Source organism: Mustela erminea, chromosome 19, assembly GCF_009829155.1.
Source record: "Mustela erminea isolate mMusErm1 chromosome 19, mMusErm1.Pri, whole genome shotgun sequence".
NCBI lineage: Eukaryota > Metazoa > Chordata > Mammalia > Carnivora > Mustelidae > Mustela > Mustela erminea.
The window spans coordinates 59,061,097-59,080,510 of record NC_045632.1 but is presented as its reverse complement, the minus strand read 5'-3'; the positions used below and the strand labels follow the sequence as shown (position 1 = coordinate 59,080,510).

General features: G+C 64.8%; 1 protein-coding gene across 2 annotated transcripts in view; it reads left to right on the top strand.

Moving 5' to 3' along the window:
• SLC7A5 (solute carrier family 7 member 5) overlaps nt 1-17,829 on the top strand; it is a 38,358-nt gene extending 20,529 nt beyond the window's left edge. Inside the window, exons 3-12 of one of the 2 annotated variants that reach the window (XR_004281294.1) lie at nt 734-839; nt 1,740-1,784; nt 2,099-2,222; nt 3,031-3,134; nt 3,503-3,599; nt 3,977-4,126; nt 5,718-5,895; nt 6,966-7,842; nt 16,748-16,753; nt 17,817-17,829. Coding sequence is in view for 1 of the 2 variants with exons in the window: in XM_032324965.1 (XP_032180856.1) it covers nt 734-839; nt 1,740-1,784; nt 2,099-2,222; nt 3,031-3,134; nt 3,503-3,599; nt 3,977-4,126; nt 5,718-5,895; nt 6,966-7,021 (860 nt within the window). In the remaining variant the exon portion in view is untranslated. Of the gene's footprint in view, nt 1-733; nt 840-1,739; nt 1,785-2,098; nt 2,223-3,030; nt 3,135-3,502; nt 3,600-3,976; nt 4,127-5,717; nt 5,896-6,965; nt 7,856-16,747; nt 16,754-17,816 lie in introns of those variants that run through there. The other variant, XM_032324965.1, reaches the window with a different exon arrangement.
• The last annotated feature ends 1,585 nt before the right edge of the window (nt 17,830-19,414 follow it).

Here is a 19,414-nt window from a genome sequence, read left to right as displayed (position 1 = left end):
AGCCCCGCCGGGCCCTGCTGTCGTCTGTCTGGGCGGACACCAAGGCCGTGATGCCCCCAGGGACGGCTGTCCGGGAGGGGCCGGCCCTCAGAGCCCCATCACGTTGTACCGTCACCATCTCTGGAGTGGGCAGGTTCCAGGGACACATCGGAGTCACCCGTGAGAAGTTTGTTGCTGATGCTTGCCACCAGGTCCCGCTGTGAACACTGTCCCACCGCGAGGAACCTGGCTCTAGGGTCAGCAGCCTGAGATTCTCCCAGCACGAAGTGGGCGCCAAGACTGCAGCCCAGGTGTCCCTGACCTGGGGCTTGTGTCACGGGCTCTGTGGGGGTGTCCTCCAAGATGACCTGGGCTGACCAGCCCCCCTTCTGCCCCAGTGAACCGCAGGTGGGCGCACATGTGCCTCCGCTCGTGGGCGTCCCGCCCCTCAGCGCATAGTCCGCTGGGCTTAGAGTGATCGAGGGTCTGCAGCACTGCCTCCCGCTCAAGGGGCGTCTTGGAGGCCCGTCCCCCGGGTCCCCTGTGCCTGCTTGCTCCTGGCCCGAGCGTGAGCGTGGGAGCACTGGCGAGGCTGTTCAGCAGGTGCATCCAATTTGCTGCCATGGAAATCCTTCACCCAGTGTTTCTGTTTGTGACTGAATTTTGCTCCAGGAACGTTCCAGAAGTTGCGGTGTGACCTCCTTGCAGTGCTCTCTAACCCGGCATTCCTTTCTGTCTGTCGGGCCTTTGCCAGGTGACGTGTCCAATCTGGATCCCAAGTTCTCGTTTGAGGGCACCAAGCTGGACGTGGGGAACATCGTGCTGGCGTTGTACAGCGGCCTCTTTGCCTACGGGGGATGGTAGGTTCTAGAATGTCAGGGTCTCTGGGCTTGGGACACACGGGCTGGGTGGGCCCCCAGGTGTCCAGAAATCAGGTTTCTTGGCCGCCCACGGGCAGTTCTGGGGAATGCAGCCAAGGCTGTGGAGCTGCTGCTGGCCCTGCGCGCCCCGGAGAGGCACCAACATGCGTCCGCGCAGCCCTGGGCACTGCTCATAGCGAGCCTGCTTCCTGTTGGCGGCCTCTGCTGACCCGTGTGGAGCACTCGGGCACCAGGCGCTGGGCTTGGTCGTCTTGACCGCTCCCCACCAGGAGCGAGGTACCTGCCTGCAGCTCTGGCCAACGCCTTCTGTCCCCTTGGGTCCCCAGCCGTGGCCTCTACTCTCGGGGCAGGCTGTCCTGAGCCACATGAGTGGCGGCGGTGGGTGGGCAGGCACAGAAGGTGCTGGAAAGGGTCAGGTAGCAGCCAGGGAGGCCTTGGAACCAGCTCAATGGGGCAGCACTTTCCCTGCAGACACGGAAGCCCATGGGGGGCTGCTCTTCGGGTGGCCCCTGAGCCTGCCCATGCGTGCACGGAGTGGACGGGAAGAGCTGCGCACGCAGCGGGTCTGTGTGGGGCGAGGTGCACGGGGTGTCCCCCCTCCCCCCGCCTCGGGCCGGGCTGTGCCCCTGCCTCAGAGACGGTGCTGGCTGCCCGGGGCGGGGAAACAGACTGCACTGGTGGACAGGCCCTGGGGGTGGGCAGTGCTGACGTCCCTCGGGACCCGGGGCCCCTGCGGCTCACCAGGGGGGCCCCGCCCATGGGTTGGGGATCCCCACTCCACGGGCCCGGAACAGCCTGGAGTGGCTTCCTTGGGGTCGGTGTTGTTTTCCCTAAGCGTTGTGTGAGGGACGTGTGGTGAAATTCTGCTCTCAATTCTAGGAATTACTTGAATTTTGTCACGGAGGAGATGATCAATCCCTACAGGTACAAGCACGCGCAGACTTCTGTTACTGTAACGTGACAGGGGAGGGAGCCTGGTCATGTCTCAGAGCCAGCCCCGGGCCGGCCTTGGAGGGGCAGGAGGGTTGCAGGGCGGGGTGCCGTCCTCACGGTGGCCGTGTGACCTGGAACCGGGCTCCCCCACGGGCCCAGCGCTGGAGCGGCTCAATCCCTGGCCCAGGTTCACACCGCCGCCCGCCTGCCAGTTTCCAGCCCCTTCCCCGTGCAGTGAGGTTCGGGACCCGGTCCGGCCTGTGCCAGGCTGCCCTTGGATGATGTCCGCCTCCCCTTCCGTGCAGGAACCTGCCCTTGGCCATCATCATCTCCCTCCCCATTGTCACCCTGGTGTACGTGCTGACGAACCTGGCCTACTTCACCACGCTGTCCACAGAGCAGATGCTGACGTCGGAGGCCGTGGCCGTGGTAAGATGCCATCCGAGCAGACCAGGCCCCTGTGAACTACTCCCTCCTCGGGAGGGTTGAGTGGCGCTTTGCCAACCCCCGGAAGGAGTGGGTGCTGGCCCTTAACCCTGGGTCCCCCTGAGACTTGGGGGTCTGCCACATGCCAGGGCCTGGCCTCCCCCAGGCGAGGTGTGGGCCAGCGCACGGGAGTCCCCCGTGAGCGACACCTGGGCGTGGGGGAGGGGTGAGTCCCCCGTGAGCAACGCCTGCAGCCCTGAGCACAGAGCAGAGCTGCTGGGAGCCTGAGCCTCCTGCAGGGGCGCCGTGGACCCTGGGCTTATTGGATGTGGCATTCCCGGGCCCAGCAGAGGTGGCCCCCAGACCCGGTGGACTAAGCTGTGGCAACACACAACCCCTTCTTCTGAATAAACACCCAGTTCTGCTCTTGGGCAGCGGGACGGCGCTGGGGGCCCAGCCAGAGACAGCTGCGCTCCTTTCCCTGAGCGGATGTGCTGATGTGGGGACACCGTGCTCAGGGACCCCCGGTGTCCTGCGGGAGGGACAGGTAGCTGAGTGTACGGATGAGGACTGAGGCGCAGCGCCCCGTGCTGACCCAGGTCCTGTCCCTGGGGCTGTCCCCAAGGTCCAGACCCCAGGAGGCCACTCGAGTGCAGACCTCTCACGATGAGCCCGTGGGAAGCTGTACAGGCAGAAGCGTGCCGGGCCTGGCTGTGAGGACGGCCGCGCGTGGCCTGTTGTCCGGGCGGAGAGCTGGGGGCGCTGGGCTCGGGCCCTGGGGCTGAGGGGCTCACGCTCCCCCTCTGCCTAGGACTTCGGGACCTACCACCTGGGCGTCATGTCCTGGATCATCCCGGTCTTCGTGGGCCTGTCCTGCTTCGGCTCCGTCAACGGGTCCCTCTTCACGTCCTCTCGGTGAGCCCCCGCCCGGGCTGCCGCGTCCCCCAACCCGGACCCGCCGCGTCCCCCGGGCCCTGGGGCGCAGGGGAGGCCACCGCACACCACCTTCTGACGTGCGCTCCGAGTCTCGTCCTGGCACGTTGGAGGGGTACAGAAGGGAGCCACGAACCCCCTCTTCCCGCGGCCCCCAGCTAGAGGGGACCCAACCGTGTCCTTCTGGACTTCTCCTTGCATTCATTTCGAAGCCCTGGCCAGCTGAGCCCTGGAGGATGCCGGGAAGCCCCGCAGGGAGCCTGGTGCTTGGGCCTGGGCCCTCTCCACTCCCTGCCCTGCCCGGGGGAGGGTGTGGGGAAGGGGCTGAGCGCCCGCTCCTACATCCACAGGCTGTTCTTCGTGGGGGCCAGGGAGGGCCACCTGCCCTCCGTCCTTTCCATGATCCACCCCCAGCTCCTGACGCCCATGCCGTCCCTCGTCTTCACGGTAAGCGGGCCGCGCCGTCCGCGCCCTGTCCTCCGCCCATCTGTCCGGCTTCGCGTGCTGTCCGCAGGCTGCACGCTGGCCGACGCGGAGACACGAATAATGAGCACGAGTGCTTCCTCATGTCACGCTTCGTACATTTTTCTTTTTGAGTTTTTAGTTCCAAAAATTACACATAGCAGTTGTGAACCGGAAGGCGTGGGAACGGTGTGGAAGCGTGTGGGCGGGGGTGTCGGAGCCAGCTGTGCGCGGGCTGCTCCCGGGAGTCCCGCGCGGTGTCCGTGGGGAGGGGGTGACCGTGGCTGGGGAGGGGGTGTCCGCGGGCGGCCCGCGCGCTCCGCGTGTGCTCGTGTCCCAGCCCGGCCTTGCTCTGCTCGCAGTGCGTCATGACGCTGCTGTACGCCTTCTCCAGAGACATTTTCTCCGTCATCAACTTCTTCAGCTTCTTCAACTGGCTCTGCGTGGCCCTGGCCATCGCCGGGATGCTGTGGCTCCGCTACCGGAAGCCTGAGCTGGAGCGGCCCATCAAGGTGAGCGGCCCGCCGGCCGGGGCTCCACAGCCACGTGGCTCTGGTGGCTCTGTGCCTAGTGGCCCGTGGCCGGGCAGGTCGCCGTCCCCCGCCTTCCCTCCACCAACCAGGGGTGAGGGCACTCTCTCCGGAACATCCCGCGAGGCCCGCGTCAGATCTCTGTGCACGTGCTTCCGAGCTAGACAGGGAGCTAGTTCACGTCGTGGCCGTAACCGGGAACCCTGGGGCCGGCCGCGCGCTTCCTGGTGCAGTGGTTCGCCACTGAACAAATCAGACCGCACGTGCCCTAGAGCTACTGTCCCAGGGAGGGCAGAGTGATAAGTGAGACCCCCACCTGGCATGTGGGGGGTGCCGAGCACCACAGGGCAGGGGCAGGTGAGGCCCCGACCAGCCTGGGAAGACGGACCCCAGCGCGGCGGGGGGAGACCAGCTGGGGTGTGGGTGGAGGCGCCTGCCCTGGCCGTGGCCATCCCAGGAGGAAGCAGGGTGCTTGCCCTTGTCTGCTCAAGGGTGACCCTGTCTCTCCCAGGAGGGCAGCCATGAAGGCCCCGTGAGCACGTCAGCCATGGCCCCAACCCTCTCGTCGTGGCCATTGGGCAGCCGCCAGCCGGCAGCTCCTGTCCCTCGTCCAGCTCGTGCTGGTGCGCGGTCCTCGCAGTGGGCACCTGTCCATGAGCCTCCTCTCTGGCAGAGAGCCTAGCGGGGCCTGGGACGGGCTCTTCTGGGGGGACACAGGCAACCTCAGTGCCCGGGATCAGCTCGGCCCTCGCTTGTGGTGGGGGGCGCTGCCCCCCTGGGGCCAGGCGGCCAGGGCGGCATGACCCGTGGGCCGAGTGGGACCCTTGCTTGTCCCTCATGCTCTAGAGTTTCTTCCAGTGTATAGACGCTGATGAGTAGACAGCCTGCCAGAGGCCCGGGGAGCAGACGCAGGGTGGGAGTCCCGGAGCGGCTGCCAGCTGTGGGCGTGGCCGCAGCTCTGTGGCCTTGAACGCTGTGTGTGGGCCGCCCGCCGGTGGGGCACAGACCACAGCCCACCTGCCCACAAAGGGCTCTCTGAGGAGGCGGGTACTGCTATGGGATTCGCCGGCGGCCTCGGTCTTCCCAGAAGTGCCGGGCCCCTCCCTTGGGTGACCGCGGGTCAGGGGCTGAGCCAGGCCTCCACCCTGTGATGGAACCAGGAGGCTGACCTTCCCTGACCTTGGGAAGCCTCAAGGGCCCGACCTGGCTGTGTCTGCGCTCTGTGCTCGGAGCAGCTCCTGCGTGGCCCCGCGCTGAGGCCGGGTGGCGCCCCCCGTTGCCGACTCAGAACCGTGCGGGTCGGAGCCCGTGGAGGCTAAGGCAGAACAGGCCCCAGAGGCCAGAGCTGCTCTGAGCTCGGCCACGACCCAGCGACACAGGAGTGGCTCAGAGTGGCTGGGAGCGGGGGATGCAGAGGGTACCCGGGGGTGGGGGTCCCAAGGGAAAAGACGCCTCTGGCGAGGGTGTGCGTTCGGCGGGGTGGACGGGCCTCGGGGCGACAGGCAGTGGGGGGTGTGGGGTGGGAGGCGGGGGCGCAGCGGATGGCGTCAGTGCCTGCTCCGTCCCCATCCAGGTGAACCTGGCCCTCCCAGTGTTCTTCATCCTGGCCTGCCTCTTCTTGATCGCGGTCTCCTTCTGGAAGACCCCCGTGGAGTGTGGCATCGGCTTCACCATAATCCTCAGCGGCCTGCCCGTCTACTTCTTTGGGGTCTGGTGGAAAAACAAGCCCAAGTGGCTTCTCCATGGCATCTGTGAGTATCTCTGTCTACACTCCAGGGCCCCAGGGCCAGCCTCAGCTCCCCCAGCCCCCCACCCCAGACCCCAGAGCAGGGCCGTCTGCAGCTCTGGTCTAACACCCCCCCATCCGGGAGCAGAGGAGCTCCCACGGGCCCAGGGCCCAGGGTCAGCCAGGGGCGGTGACAGGTGTGTGAGGCCCTGGCTTTGGGGCCAGCAGTGAGGCGTTCACGGAGCTTTGGGGAGCTATGGCGTGTTTGGCGGTGACGTCTTGCCCACGTGTCTCAGGGATAAGACGCTCAGCTCGGCACCTGCTAATCTCAGAACAAGGGATTCCCGAGGCCCAGGCTGCGTTGGCCAAGTCCTGAAATCCCACCGTCTGTCGCCAGCTTAAGCACAGCCAGCTGACCTAGAAAGGCAGAGAAGGACAGTGTTGGACCCCGGGATGCCGTCCTGGGCTCCCTTCACCAGCCAAGCTCAGGCCTGTGACTGAAATCACATCGAATGTGGCGGGCTTCAGGAAAGTCAGGGCGTCCGCAGGCCTGCGCCCTTGTCACCCAGTGCCAGGTTCTGCATTCTGTCCGGCACCGGCTTGCTGGTCATTTGGTGAAGCTTTGCTTCCAGCCCAGCCCATTGGCTCCCTGTCCGTCATCTTCCAGAACACGCCACTTCGGGGGCCTGAAGCAGGAGCTCCTCCATCCGGAAATGAGTGATCGCAGAGGCCGTGGGCAGCGGGTGTTGGCCGGGCCCCTGTACAGGCCAGCCTGCGAGTGGCGATCACCTCGAGGAGGCCATGCCCACCCCCTCCACCCCATTGTGGCTCCCAGGAGCCCCGGGCTCGGACCTGGGCTGAGGCTGAGGTGCCTCTCACCCGGCTGGCGTGCGGGCTGGAGCCCCACAGCGGGGAGACCCACGGGCCCCGGGCAGCTCTGCGCGCATCAGGAGGTTCCGGAAGGAACTCTGGGTCTCTGGCTGCTCGTGCCGCTGTAGGAGCTGTGGCCACGGGGCACGGGGCGAGCTGCAGCCCTTGCCGCCCGCGCCCATGGTGTCCCCGAGCTAACTCACGTGTCCCCCACGCCCCTCGCAGTTTCCACGACAGTCCTCTGCCAGAAGCTCATGCAGGTGGTGCCCCAGGAGACGTAAGCCAGAAGGACCAAGAAGCTGCCGGAAAGAAAACACTCGAAGATGGTGTTGGAACATCCCACCCCCTTGACAAGCGACTCCGGTCCCGTCATCCAGGCAGCTCAGCGGAGCGCCCCGCGCCCGCCCCCCCCGGGTCGGGGGCCGGGGCCCCAGTGCAGACTGGTGCGACTTTAGTCCCAGAGAGCGGACTTCTGTCTTCACCTCCACGAGTGTAGCGCCGAGAGGAGGCCGGGCCCCGAGCTACCGCAGGCTGTTCGTCCGCTGGGGCTCCTCCTTCAGCCTTTGTTTATCTGTGTTATTTTTTTAACTTAAATTTGGGGTCAGGTTGACACCACTAAGATGATTATTTTCTAAAGAAATGGGGAATCGTGAGAGTTTTGCCCTCTGCCCCCTGCAGCTTGACTTGCCTGCGGGGGCCCCGGGCGTGTGGTGGGGCGCGGTGCCCGGCCCAGCACAGGCTTCCAGGAAGGGGGGATCCTGAGTCCCCAGCACTCCAGGCCCAGGAGCAGAGCCACCGAGACTCCGGCCTCACTGTGCGGACCTCCCGAGTTGCACTGGCAGACAGATGGCAGCCCAGACCGACCGCACACTTGGCTTTCTTTTGTTGTTCTTGTAGATGTAGTGACTTTAGCAAAAACTAATCTTGGGACTTAGTCTCTTTGCCTTAAAGATCCAAGGGTGGATCCCTCCCCAACCCCCGGAAGAGAAGAGAGAAGGTCACTAGAACAGCTGCCTTCCGAGAGTAACCCCAGCCCCGGCTCAGCGGACGGCAGGTTCCTGCACCTGGTGTCTGCTGCTGGTCGGGGGGCCCCCGGGCAGAGGTCACGGGTGCCCGGACGATCCCGGGCTCCCACCCATGTGCACCCCCTGGGACGGCAGAGCAGGGCCAGCATCTGGGCTAGACCCAGTCACCGGGACAGCCTGGTCTTCCGGCTCCGTACGTCCCACCCTGGACGCCCACGTGAGCAGAGGCACAACGCGGGATGACGCTGGGCTGTTCCATGTCCGGTACCGGGACTGAACGAGAGGTTTTCCGGGCAAAGACTCGCTCTGGAAATCTAGAAGCGGCCTGGCAGGAACGGCAGACGCCGTGATGGGGAATGCTGATGGGCTCCCTAGCCGGATAGGCCCTCGAGACAGTCTCCTCCCAGGGCCTGAAGAACCAGCCCCGGGAAGGCACCTGCAGCTGGCTGGGGCTCCTGGCGCGGGAGCCCCCCACTCCCCCCTGCATGGCCCTTCCCAGGCCAGACTCCATTGCTGCGAAGCTGGGGCTCCTGTCCCTGCACCTGCTCCTGGGGCTGCCCTGCCTCCTTGGGCTTTTGTCTTTGTGGTGCCCGTGGTGCTTTCCCAGGGGCGGCCGCTGGGGCCAGTGCGGGCTGTAGCCCGAGATGTCGCGTCAGCCCCCAAGGGCCGCGTGAGCTTGGCGTGGTCAGCCTGCCGCCATCCGTCTGGGCTCCAGGACCCAGAGCAGCCTGAGCCGCCCGGGAGGCTAAGTCGGCCTGTTGTCCACCTGTCCTGCTTTGTGCCCGAGCACAGTGCTGGCTCTGGGCGGGGTGCGGGGAGCCCACGGGGGCCTTTCTGGGGTGGCCTGCAGGTGGGTGTGGGGAATCGGGGCATGGTTGCCCCTGCCCCGGGAGGCCCGCCTGCCCTCAGACGCCAGGCGATGCTTCCACGGCGGCCTTGGGCCGAGGCAGAAACTCCGCTCCTCCTGTCCCCTCTGCTGACAGCGTCCCGGGCACGCGCATCTGTCCCGCTTTGTTTTTTTTTCCTTGTAAAGCAAACCCTGCCGTAAGCAGCAAGTGTGTGTTTGTGGACCTGCTGTTTTCTCCTGTCCTAACGTGTCACTAACTTAAAGGATGCTGTGGCACCTCGTGTATCTCTCTGCGGGGCTGAGGACCACCCCTGCCGCACGGTGTTCCCGCTGCCCTGGCAGCCACGTCAGCCCAGCTGGGACGCCTGCTGCGGATCGGCGTGTGTGGCTAACGTCTCTCTTCCCGTCGGTGGCTAACCTTTTGCACTTGGTGGGGAGTTCTGGGGATTTTGTGTGTGGGGTTTTTCGTTGGTTTTTAAAGAAAAACGATCAGACTCTTATGTACTGCTTATGGTCTCCTGTGTCCTTTGTTTGGCGCCAGACCTTGGGTGCGGGGATGACCCTGGTGTTGTCCCCACGGGGGTGGCCGATCGGGCACCTGTTGGCACACCTCGTTCGTTCGCAGATGTGACCGCAGTGGCCGCAGCCCCCTGGCTTGGGATGGGCGGTGAAGGCCAGGGAGGAGGCTGGAGGCCACTGAGCCGGAGTTCGGAGGGGCTGTTGCAGTCGAAATGCGGGAGAGTCTGGCCTCCAGCCTGCAGGCGGCTGTGGCTACTGCCATTCCGGCACCAGGAGGGCAGGGGAATCTCTAGCTTGGGGCCAGGAGGGAGGCCGAGCCCTGGAGCAGAGCAGGACTGAGGGCCGCGGTTCTCTCCACGGACCCACGGACCACACGTTGCGTTCTGAGCATCAGCGTTGGACAGGGCCTGGAGGACAGGCAGGCAAGGGTCTGCCAGGGTCGAAAGGGCTTCGTGAGGTGGCCACGCCAGAACTTTGGGACTGCAGGTCTGGGTGCCCAGTGAAGGGATTCTGCCCCATTCCTCAGACGGGCTCGGCGAGGGGAGTGCGACCCAATCCAACCGGAGATCACCAGGGCCTCCCGACCCCGTGTTGGCAGGGCTGCCCAGAGCTGCTGACCCTGTAGACACCCGCCTACCCTGCCCCGGGGGGCCAGGTGCCCACAACAGTGCATAACCCACACACACACACACACACACGCAAGCACTGTACCCCCCGCCCCATCTGCTCCAGGGAGCCCCGCTAAACTCAGCTCCTGATGCGTCCAGGAGCGCACAGAAATCCTACGTCCCTTGCCAGGGGAGCAGGGGGGAAACCTGTGGCTCTGGCCCCAGCCCGGGGACAGCTGTCCTTCCGCTGAAGGATGGTTCGCAGCCGACCCACCGCCATGGACCCCGCTCTCCCTCTGAGGGGCAGGGAGACCAGAGGGGAACGGATGGAGCAGGGGAGAGGGCTGCGGGGTGGGGGGTGCTACTAGGTATCCCCTCCTCGCTGGCCCCCAATTCCTAGGAAATCCTCTCCAGGTGCTTGTATGGAGACTAGCGAGGGGGTGAGGGGGTCAGACCCGCCTCTGCGAGATGTTTACCCATGCCTGCGGAATTGGCCGGAACCACCATGGATGTAGGGTTTCCGCAGGCTGTGGAAATAGGGGTCCGACGAGGGAAATGGGGATTCTGAGCCAAGTTGGAGGAGATGGGGTGACCTCAGGGCCAGGTGTGAGAGCTCGGGAGCCTTGGGGTGTCCCCAGGACCCCAGGGAGGGAGTGTGTGCGTCCAGACAAGACCCTTTCTGAGTGCCCCAAATACAGGACCCTTCTGTGGGCTCCAGAGTCCCGCAAATCCTTGCCCCGCCCCACAACACCCCTAAGGAACAGCCTCCAGAGACAGAGTGGGCGTGGCACCCATGAAGGCAGGCGCACCGTCCCCCACGTGCACCAGCCCCACATGCACCAGCGGTGTGGCTGGGGACCCAGGCGCCTTCCCCCGGCAGAGCAAAGGCTTTGAATTCTCGCATGCCAAACACAGAGTGCTGCCCTCTGCGCTACCTGGGGTCCAGTTCAGGCAAGACCCAGAAGCTTCTCTCTCCGCCAGCAGGAGCCCAGCCGTGTGATTAAAGTCAGAAGTTTGCAGCACACATGCCTGCGGCGCCCGGCTGAGCAGGTCACTCACAGAACGAGCCTCTACCCATTCCCCCGTCCAGGTCAGAGAGGGCACAGAAGGCTTCAGAAGCTCCCTCTCCCTCAGCAGCCTCTGCAGTGTCTGGAGCATGGCACGTGGCCCCCGGGAGGCTCTCCCCACTCCCCAGAGGAGGGCTCGGGGCCCAGAGTCAAGGCATAGGTCCATCCCTGCCCACGTGTGGTCCCACCGGCCCTCCCGGGGAGGTCACCTTCTGAAGCCCCTCGACAGCCCCCGGCTTGAGGTGGGGAAAGCGGCGTGTGGACGATCGCCGACCCCGAGGTCAGCAGGGCCCACTGCCCATCCTCACGAGCTGCTCAGACTGTTAACAACCAGGCAGCTGACTTCAGTCATCCGGGAGCACTTGCCTGGCCTTCCGGGAGGGCCCAGCTCAGTGCCCCCGGGCAGCCGGGGCAGTGGGAGGGTGTTCCTGGACAGACGGCCACCCGGTCCAGTTCCTCTCACCGTGGCGACCTCTCTCCAGGCTGCGGGTCCGTCTGTGTGGACAGCTCAGCCTCGCTCTCAGGGATCCACCGTGGGAGGTAGGATTGCGTCCAGACCCCTTCCGTTGAAGTGGCTGCTGTCTGATTTCTGGGCTCCGCTCAGTCCCTGGCGGGCGGCGGCCATCCCACAGGGAGGGATTTGTTACATAAAACCCACGTCCGGACTGAGGAGGGAGAGACTGTAATTGGAAGGCCTGGGCTGTGGCGTTGGGACCACGAGCTTGCCGGCACCCGGGGGACAGGCCAGGGCTCCTCTTCTGGAGGGCGGCCGCGTGGGGCCCGGGCAGAGCCGGTGTCCCACACCTGCAGGCCGTCCGCTGGCTCGTCCTGAGGAGGACCAGGGCCAGAGGTCTGAGAGGAGGCCCAACCACAGTCTGGTTAAGGAGTTTTGTCCCGCCGGATCGGTGGGGTCGTCACTGCCGAGACACAGAGGGAGTTTGAGGACCTGTGTCCGGCCCATGGGGCTGCGGAGTCCCCCGCGTCATGAGCGTTCAGGGCTGAACTGAGAAGCACACGCCCCGCAGGGGAGCAGCGCCGGGAATCCACAGAAGCTGGCGTGGGACCGCTCCAAGCACACAGGGGAGGGCGATGCAGCTGGGGCAGCCGACTGCGGGGACAAGTGTGTCCTCACCTCGACCGTGGCGGTGGCGGTGCGACCCCGGTGAGTGTGCCGGGAACCACTGAACCAGGCTCTTCACGTGGTGAATGGTACAGCCTGTGAACAGAGCACATCGTCACGTGGGACGGGTGGCGCGGGGAACGGTGACTCAGGGCGCCCCCAGTTTGATTGAAAAGGTGGAAACAGGGACGCCGGGTTGGCTCAGCCAGCGGAGCATCTGCCTTCGGCTCAGGTCATGATCCCAGCGGGACGGAGCCACACCTCAGGCTCCCTGCTCGGCGGGGAGCCTGCTCCTCCCTTTCCCACTCCCCCTGCCTGTGTCCCCTCTCTCTCTCAAATAAATGAAATAAAATCTTAAAAAGAAAGAAAAGGCGGAAAGAGTATACAAATGCATTTCCCCGAGGTTGGAAGATCTCGGGGAGAGTCTGTGGGAATCAGCCAACCCGGGGAACCTCCAGGTAGGGAACCAGAGGGGCTGGGCGTGTGGCAGGAAAAGATTGTCGCCTGCGCCCTTTTGCTCCTTGCGGGACTTGAATCACACAGACGATTCATCCATTCACAAAAACAATACTTTTTCAATGAGCTTTTACAAATCAAGAGGCTCTCTGGGACATAGACACTGTTCTGTGTTGTGATCTGGGGGGTGCAAATTCATTGGGCTGTGAAGGGTTGCGCCCTTTGTACACAGTCTTTAAAGTGTGTCCTGGACGTGCGGCTGCCTGGGCTCTGCCTTGGTCTCACTGTGCCTGCTTGATGTGCCTGCAGACCACAGGATCCGCACCCCCACCTGTGAGGACGGGGCCAGGATTCAGCCCTTCGCAGTTCCTGGGAGTCACCCGCTTTCCGAGGCTGGGCTCCTCCCCCCGCAAACCCACTCTCGTCGAGGCTGCACCTCTGCTTCCAACCTGATGAGGCCTCCTTGGCAGGGTGGGGAGGGTCATGACCTCTTGGGGACCTTGCTACAGCCCAGGAGAAGGTCATGGAGCCCCGGCTGGGATGACCTCCAGGCTTCACACCTGTGGGCCCCAGCTTGCCGTCCCGGGAGGTCACCCCAGGCCGACACCTCCGCCTTCTCCCCGAGCGGCTGTCAGCCCTGAGTGGACTTGCTTCTGGTGGCCTGACTCATCCGGACTTGACACCCGTCGGCGGAGGACAAAGATGGCTCCAGGAACTGGCTGCCTCCCCGGGCTCCCATGGGTCAGAAGCACAAACTCAGAAAGCCAGAGAGCTGCACCCAGACTGTCTCACGGATGCAGACGCTGAGGCAGCCGGCCAGAGAGCGTGTGACAGCGGGAGGCCCTCAGTCTGGTGAGCGTGTGAGCCCGGCTGGGACTCAGTCCTCTCCGCCCAGCGTGACCTCCCACCGCTTCCGCTCACGGCATCTTCCGGAACAGCTGCGGGATGCACATGTGAGCCACTCGGGGGTCCTCAGGTGTGGATGGAAAGCAGGTTCGCAGCCCTCTCCCCGGCTCTCTTCCCAGGATTCTGGGGTCCTTACGGGCTCTGCGGAAGGAGGCAGAGCACACCGGGGGCCACCGACTAGGGACAGTGATAGCGTCAGCGGCGGGCTCTGACGGGCGCCGCCCAGGGTCCAGAGAGAAAGAGCTAGGAAGTGGACTCGCCTGTGGAAGGCCGGAAGGAGGGGAGCCGCCCCCCACGCTGCCCCCCGCGGATGCTCTTGGGAAGGGAAGGGGGGGCCACACCAACCACCGGAGGATACGTCCAGACCGGACTCACGGAGGACAAGTGTGTGAGCTCTTACGAAAGGAGGCCATCTGACCTCTAGGGCCAGACCGGGGTTTTCTGTGGGGGCGGGGCGGGTCTGGGGCGGGAATTGCTAGATCGGCGGAGAGGTAGGGTTAGGTAGGGCGGAGGTGTTCAGGTCGCTGGTTTCCCGAGTCCTGGTTCCCGAAAGTCAGAAAGACCAGCGGCTAGACTTCTCAGGCCGGCCGGCCGGCCCTGGAGGGGCTGGTGCGTTACTGTCAGTCCATCTGCGGGGTGTGGGATCCTCTGAGGAGGCCACAGTTTCTGTCCTGTGCCCTGTTTGCTCCTCGCTTCTACCCTTGCCTCCGTGAACACCGGGAAGATGCCGGAAGCAAACCTGAGAGGTGCGGGATAAAGCACTTTATTGCCTCTGACACGGAGACCCGCATCCTCAAATGCTCCCAGGGCCTCGCACATTGGCCACCTGCCCACTTATCTAAATGTTGCCAGACGACCTCCCCCTCCCTCTGCATTCCGGCCATGATGGCCTTCTCTCATTGCTACATTGTTCTGAGCCTGGGACGCACCTCAGGGCCTTTGCACGCACCGTTTCCACACTGAGCTGCCCTTCCCTGCCTCCTGCCTGCTGAGTCCTGCTCTCTTCCCGTCTGTGCGCCTCCAAGGCTCACTGCAGCTGCTCCCCAGACACAGAGCCTTCTCTCCTCCCCCCCAGCTTTCCTGGGTTGTTGGGAATTGGCTTCTGGCTTCTTTTCATTGCTCACGTGTAAGAACATGTTGGATCCTGGAGATTCCTGGAGACGCTTAGATGAAAGCTATAGAATGGGGTAGGCAGTCCTCCCGGGATCTGTGAGGGTCCTGGCCCACCGCTGTCCTGCTACGCAGCTTTGAGCACGTGGCCCCCTCTCCGAGGCTCCGTTTCCCCAGCCGTGATCTGTTAGGTGGTGAGGGATAAGACAAGTGGTCTCTGATTCATCCTTCCTGCCCCTTCCCCTCTAGGACACTCTGAGGGCCCCTGACAGGGTGGCCACTTCCCAGGCCTGCTTCAGGAGCCGAGAGCACGTGGTGTGGGGAGAACTCCGAGGGACAGACGCAGCAGCCGCGGGGGAGCCTCCCTGCCCGGGCACGTGTCTGAGCATGGCAGGAGCAAGAGGCCGATCCACACGCAGGGCAGGGCCCAGAGGGGCAGGAGGGGTGCGGAGGGCGGTCAGCAGGGGCACCCCTCCCTCTGGATGTGGGGGACAGTGGAGCCCGGCTGAGCTGCCGGACGCCGCAGGACCCTGAAGCCGGGGCTCCCCGTGTGGCTTCGAGCACGAGAGTCCGGCCCAGGATGCTGTGCTAGGAGCCTTCAGCGCGGCTGTGGAAGCCGCCGTGTGTCCGGGAGCTGCGTGGGGATGACAGGGCTGGTGCCTGGCTGGGCTCGGCCTGCTGGAGTGGACGCCGCCTGGCGTGGCCCAGATGTCCTGTGGGGACTGGGTCTCCCCTTCCTGGGGTGGGGGGCTGCGGACCCTATCATGACCGTGTGCGCTGCATCCTCCTCCGCCCAGCGGAGCGCCCCCACCCCCAGCAAGCCCTCCCCTCACGTCCCTGCGTCAGAGGCTGCCTCCTGGGAACCCACGCACGAGGGGCCGCGCGGGCCAGGACCATCGCGAGAGAAGGGGGAGTCGGTGCGGTCCGTCCCAGTACTGTTCTCTGCTTCGCTAGAGCACCGGTACGCTCTGTGCGCAGGAGCAGCCGGACAAAGCCAGGGAAGTGGGATGAAAGGGGGAGCCGGATACCACCCCGGGCATAGCAAGGGCACCGAGACTCCTGGCCTCTCCGACACCAGAGCCGGCGTCCGGCTTCCTTGCCCCGTTACGGCCTGCTGCCTCCTGCTTCCTCTCTTGGGCTCCAGAGGAAACCCGGCCTCGCTCACCCAACACAGGAGCTCAGGCCCATCCCTGGGACCCCGCAGAGGACAGAGCCCGTTCCTGTGGACATCCCGACAGCCCTCCTGCACGGCCTGCGGCCCAGGCCACGGTCGGCGTCGTAACTTCTCAGCAGGTGTAAGCGCTCCAGCCCAACAACCTGGACAGCCTTAACCCAGCTCTGTACGTATTTTTAGAGCTCTGCCGGTGACAAAACCCCATTCGGATGAATGTCCCCTGGGTCCCTGAGTTTCCTGACCCCTGCCCTGTCCCACTGTGCTTTCTGTCCTTGCTTTCGGCCAAGAGGACGAGCGGTGTCAGGTATGCGCAGCGGCCCTGGTTTCCGTACCGTGCTTTGGGAGGGCGTGGAGATGAGTTCAAGCCTCCAGACATGTTTAGGCAGTGTTGGCTCGCACCTGTGAATCAGCAGTCCCGTTTCTGGGTGTGCGTGGACCCCAGGGCGTGTGCGAGACTGTTTGCAGCCATTCCGGTCCCAGCGGCCCAAAGTGGGAACTGCCCACAAGACCATGAATCCCAGAAAGGAGACATTGTGGTCACGCACTGGGACAATGAGCGTTGGTGAGGGTTGATGGGCGGTAGCTAAGCACAGCCACATGGAGTGCCACGAACCCACGACCCGGGAGAGAAACCTTCAGCGAGAGCTGCCCACTGCACTATCCTATTCCCTGGAAGTCTGAAACTTGGGGCAGAATCAGGGCGTCTGGGTGGCAGGTGGTAGTGGCGTCAGGTGTCAAGGTCCTGGGGCCGCTACAGCACGTCAGCCCAGGGAGGGGCTTCAGCAACAGATAGTTATCCCCTCGCTGTCCTGGGGACGGGAGCATCTGCAGGGCCGGGCTCCCCAACAAGGCCCCAGGGAGGGGACCTTCCCACCTCTTCCAGCTCCCGGGGGTTCCAGGCATCCCCAGGCGGTGGCCGCGTCCCTCCATCTCTGCCTCTGTCTTCCCGAGGCCTCTCCTCTGTTCAAACCTCCCTGGCCTTGGGGGGCATCAGTCGTTGGATCTACAGCCCACCCAACCCCAGAAGGACCTCAGTGTATCTTAGTCACGTCTGTGAAGACCCGTTTCCAAATAAGGCCACGTTCTGGGGTTGCAGCTGGGGGCTGCCCTTCTGCCCGACCCCTGTGCGGAGGGCGGCTAGGACAGGGGAGCTCCCGGGGGGCTCCCGACAGCAGGTGCCGGTCTGGCTCTGGTTCCACAGCTGCGACCTTGCGGATCGGCCGGCTGTGCGTGCCGAGGGGGCTCGGAGGGAACAGAGCGTGCGCTACGCTCCAGCGGCACATCCACAGTGGAGAGGGTGGCCGGACACCTCACTCCACAGAGCGGCACCCCGACCTCTCTGCTGCAGGGCTGCTGTAACAAGGGAGCCCAAAACTCGTGGCTTAGACAGAAATTTCCTGTCTTGCGGTCCCGGTGGCCGGACATCTGACACGGGGCTGACAGGACTAACAACATCAGGGCTCACGCAGGGTGGGCTCCTTCTGGAAGCCCTGGGTGTGGTCCGTTTCTTTGCCTCCCAGCTTATAGAAGCCTCCGGCGTTCCCTGCCTTGCGGCTGGTCTTCCAAACGCAGAGCGGGCGGCTTGGCCCCGTGGCTCCTGTGTGACGTCCTGCTTCCCTCCTAGAAGGACCTGTGCGGACACTGGGTCCACGTGGACACCCCAGGACCGTCTCCCCATCTCAGGGTCCTGACCTTAATCACACCCGTAATGTCCGCTTTGCTCTGTGCCCTACCCCAGGCCCCGGGGACTAGGGCCCGGCTGTCTTGGGCCAATTATTCTGCCAAACTTTCCCCTTCCTTGGGGCCTCTGAGAGAGTGGGGGAGTCTGGACAGACGAGCCGTGCCTGAGCCGCCCCTGGCTGGGTCTGAGGGGTGAGGCTGTGTCACCCCAGGGGAGACTGAAGGGGCGGGGCCCCCAGCGGCTCTAAGAGCGGGAGGCGGATGGCTCCGGATGGCTTGTTACGGAACCGATGCAAACGTTGTCGCGGCCGGGAGCTCTGGGAGGTGTCTGGACCGTGCAGGGCAGGGAGGGTGGGTGCTGGTCAAGGTTGGGAGGGTGGGCGCTGGGTCCCTGCCACTTCTTCTCTTCAGGCGCCAGGGAAACGGGACGTGACCGCTGGGCTGTCAGTGTCCTGCGCCACGGCCCTCCGTGGCCGGCCTTCCGTGGGCGGCACCGTCAGTCCTCAGCTGGCCCCCGCCGGGGCTCCCCAGATGGGGCAGAGGGACACTCAGGGGCAGTGTCAGCCCCCCGAGACGGGCACGGACGACGCCGCAAGCTTGGATTCAAGCCACGACGAAGTGTTGAAACTCTCCCTCGGAGAAGATGGGCAGATAGGCCAGGTTTGAGGTGACGGCAGGAACATTCAGTGTGTTCTGCTTGTCAACAGCTCCCTTTAGTGGAACAGGAACTTGGACTCATCCTGACCCAGGATGTCTGGCCTGTCCCTCGGCACAGTGGTGGGTGAAGGTGACCTGCTTGAAAACGTCGGCCAGTGAATCCGGTAGGAGCGGACTCTGCTTGGACGGGGAGGCTGAGGAAGTTACACAGGGTTTCCCCACATGACCCGGCCCTGCAGGGCAGCCTCGACCACAAGAGAGACCGTCCTGCCAGGAGCTGCGTCCAGGATTGTCCTACGCGGTCAGGCCCGTCACAAGGACCGCGGAAGAAGCTTTGTTTGCTCTCTGTGGGGAAGCGTAGAGGCCCCGTGGGTCTCCACACCCGGTCCTGCTGGAACAAGGGACCACGCACGCGGCACTCCGCCCAGACCCGTCCTTGCCTGGGTCCCGCAAGACAGGTCTGAGGTCGAGGCATCCCCAGGACGGCCACGGCCCCTCAGGACGCTGGGTCGGTGGTCTCGACTGTTCGCTGGGGAGCGCGCTGTCAGGCGTGAGCCCTTCAAGCCCGCGTGGGTGTGGGGCAGCCTCCGCTGACCTCGTGGGGCCCGGCCCTCTCCTCCTTTCCACGTGGCTGCCTCTTTCCAGCGGGGATAATGCTTCTGTCCGGCGGGAGGATTAAGGGAGCGCCTGTGATCCGCAGGAGGCAGCAGATAGCGGCGGCTCCACCGAAACCAGAGAGTGTTGTAGGCGCCCATGAGTCTGTAGGCAGCGGCTGATTCCAGACACTTCCCCCTCTGGCCCGAGATGCGCTGACTCCCGCCCGGGGCTCTTCCGTACCCGCCGCTGCACACAGCAGAGCCTGGGAGGTGGCGAAGACGGCCTGGGCCCGGGGCTCTCCCCCACGACTCGGGGCCGGGGCAGGTGGGAGGCGGGAGGGTTTTCTGCACGACAGAACCCTGGGCGTCGGGGACTCCCCCTCCCCTGGTGGGGGCACCGCCATGTCCTCCTTCCCCCGGCTCCCACCGTTCTTGTCTGAGGAAGGGGTCGGGCATCTGCTGCCCAGAGTCTCGGCCTCACGACCCATGCCCTGGGCTCAGCCTCACGCGCGGAGCCGTCCCTGTCCCTTCTAACCCCGTTTCTCTTACAAATATACGTATACATTTTTAAAGGTTCCTTTTAACTGAAATAGAAGTGACACAGCATTTTAAAGCATCCGGCTCCGCGGTACTTAGGAGACTCACCCCCGTGAGCCCCCCCACTCTACCCGCTGCCCGAGCGGGTCCCTCCTGCCCCGCCAGCCCGGAGCCGGGATGGTCGCGGCCTCCCCTCCCCCAGCGATGGAGCATCTGTCTCCGCCGACTCGCCTGTTCCAGACACGTCCTCCGCCTGGACTCACGTCCTCAGCGGCCTTCTGCGACCGGCTTCCATGACTGAGCGACACGTGGTCTGAGCGGGTCCACGCGCCGGGTGGTAGCGGGGCTCCCCGCCCCTCCTGCCCCCCGGCT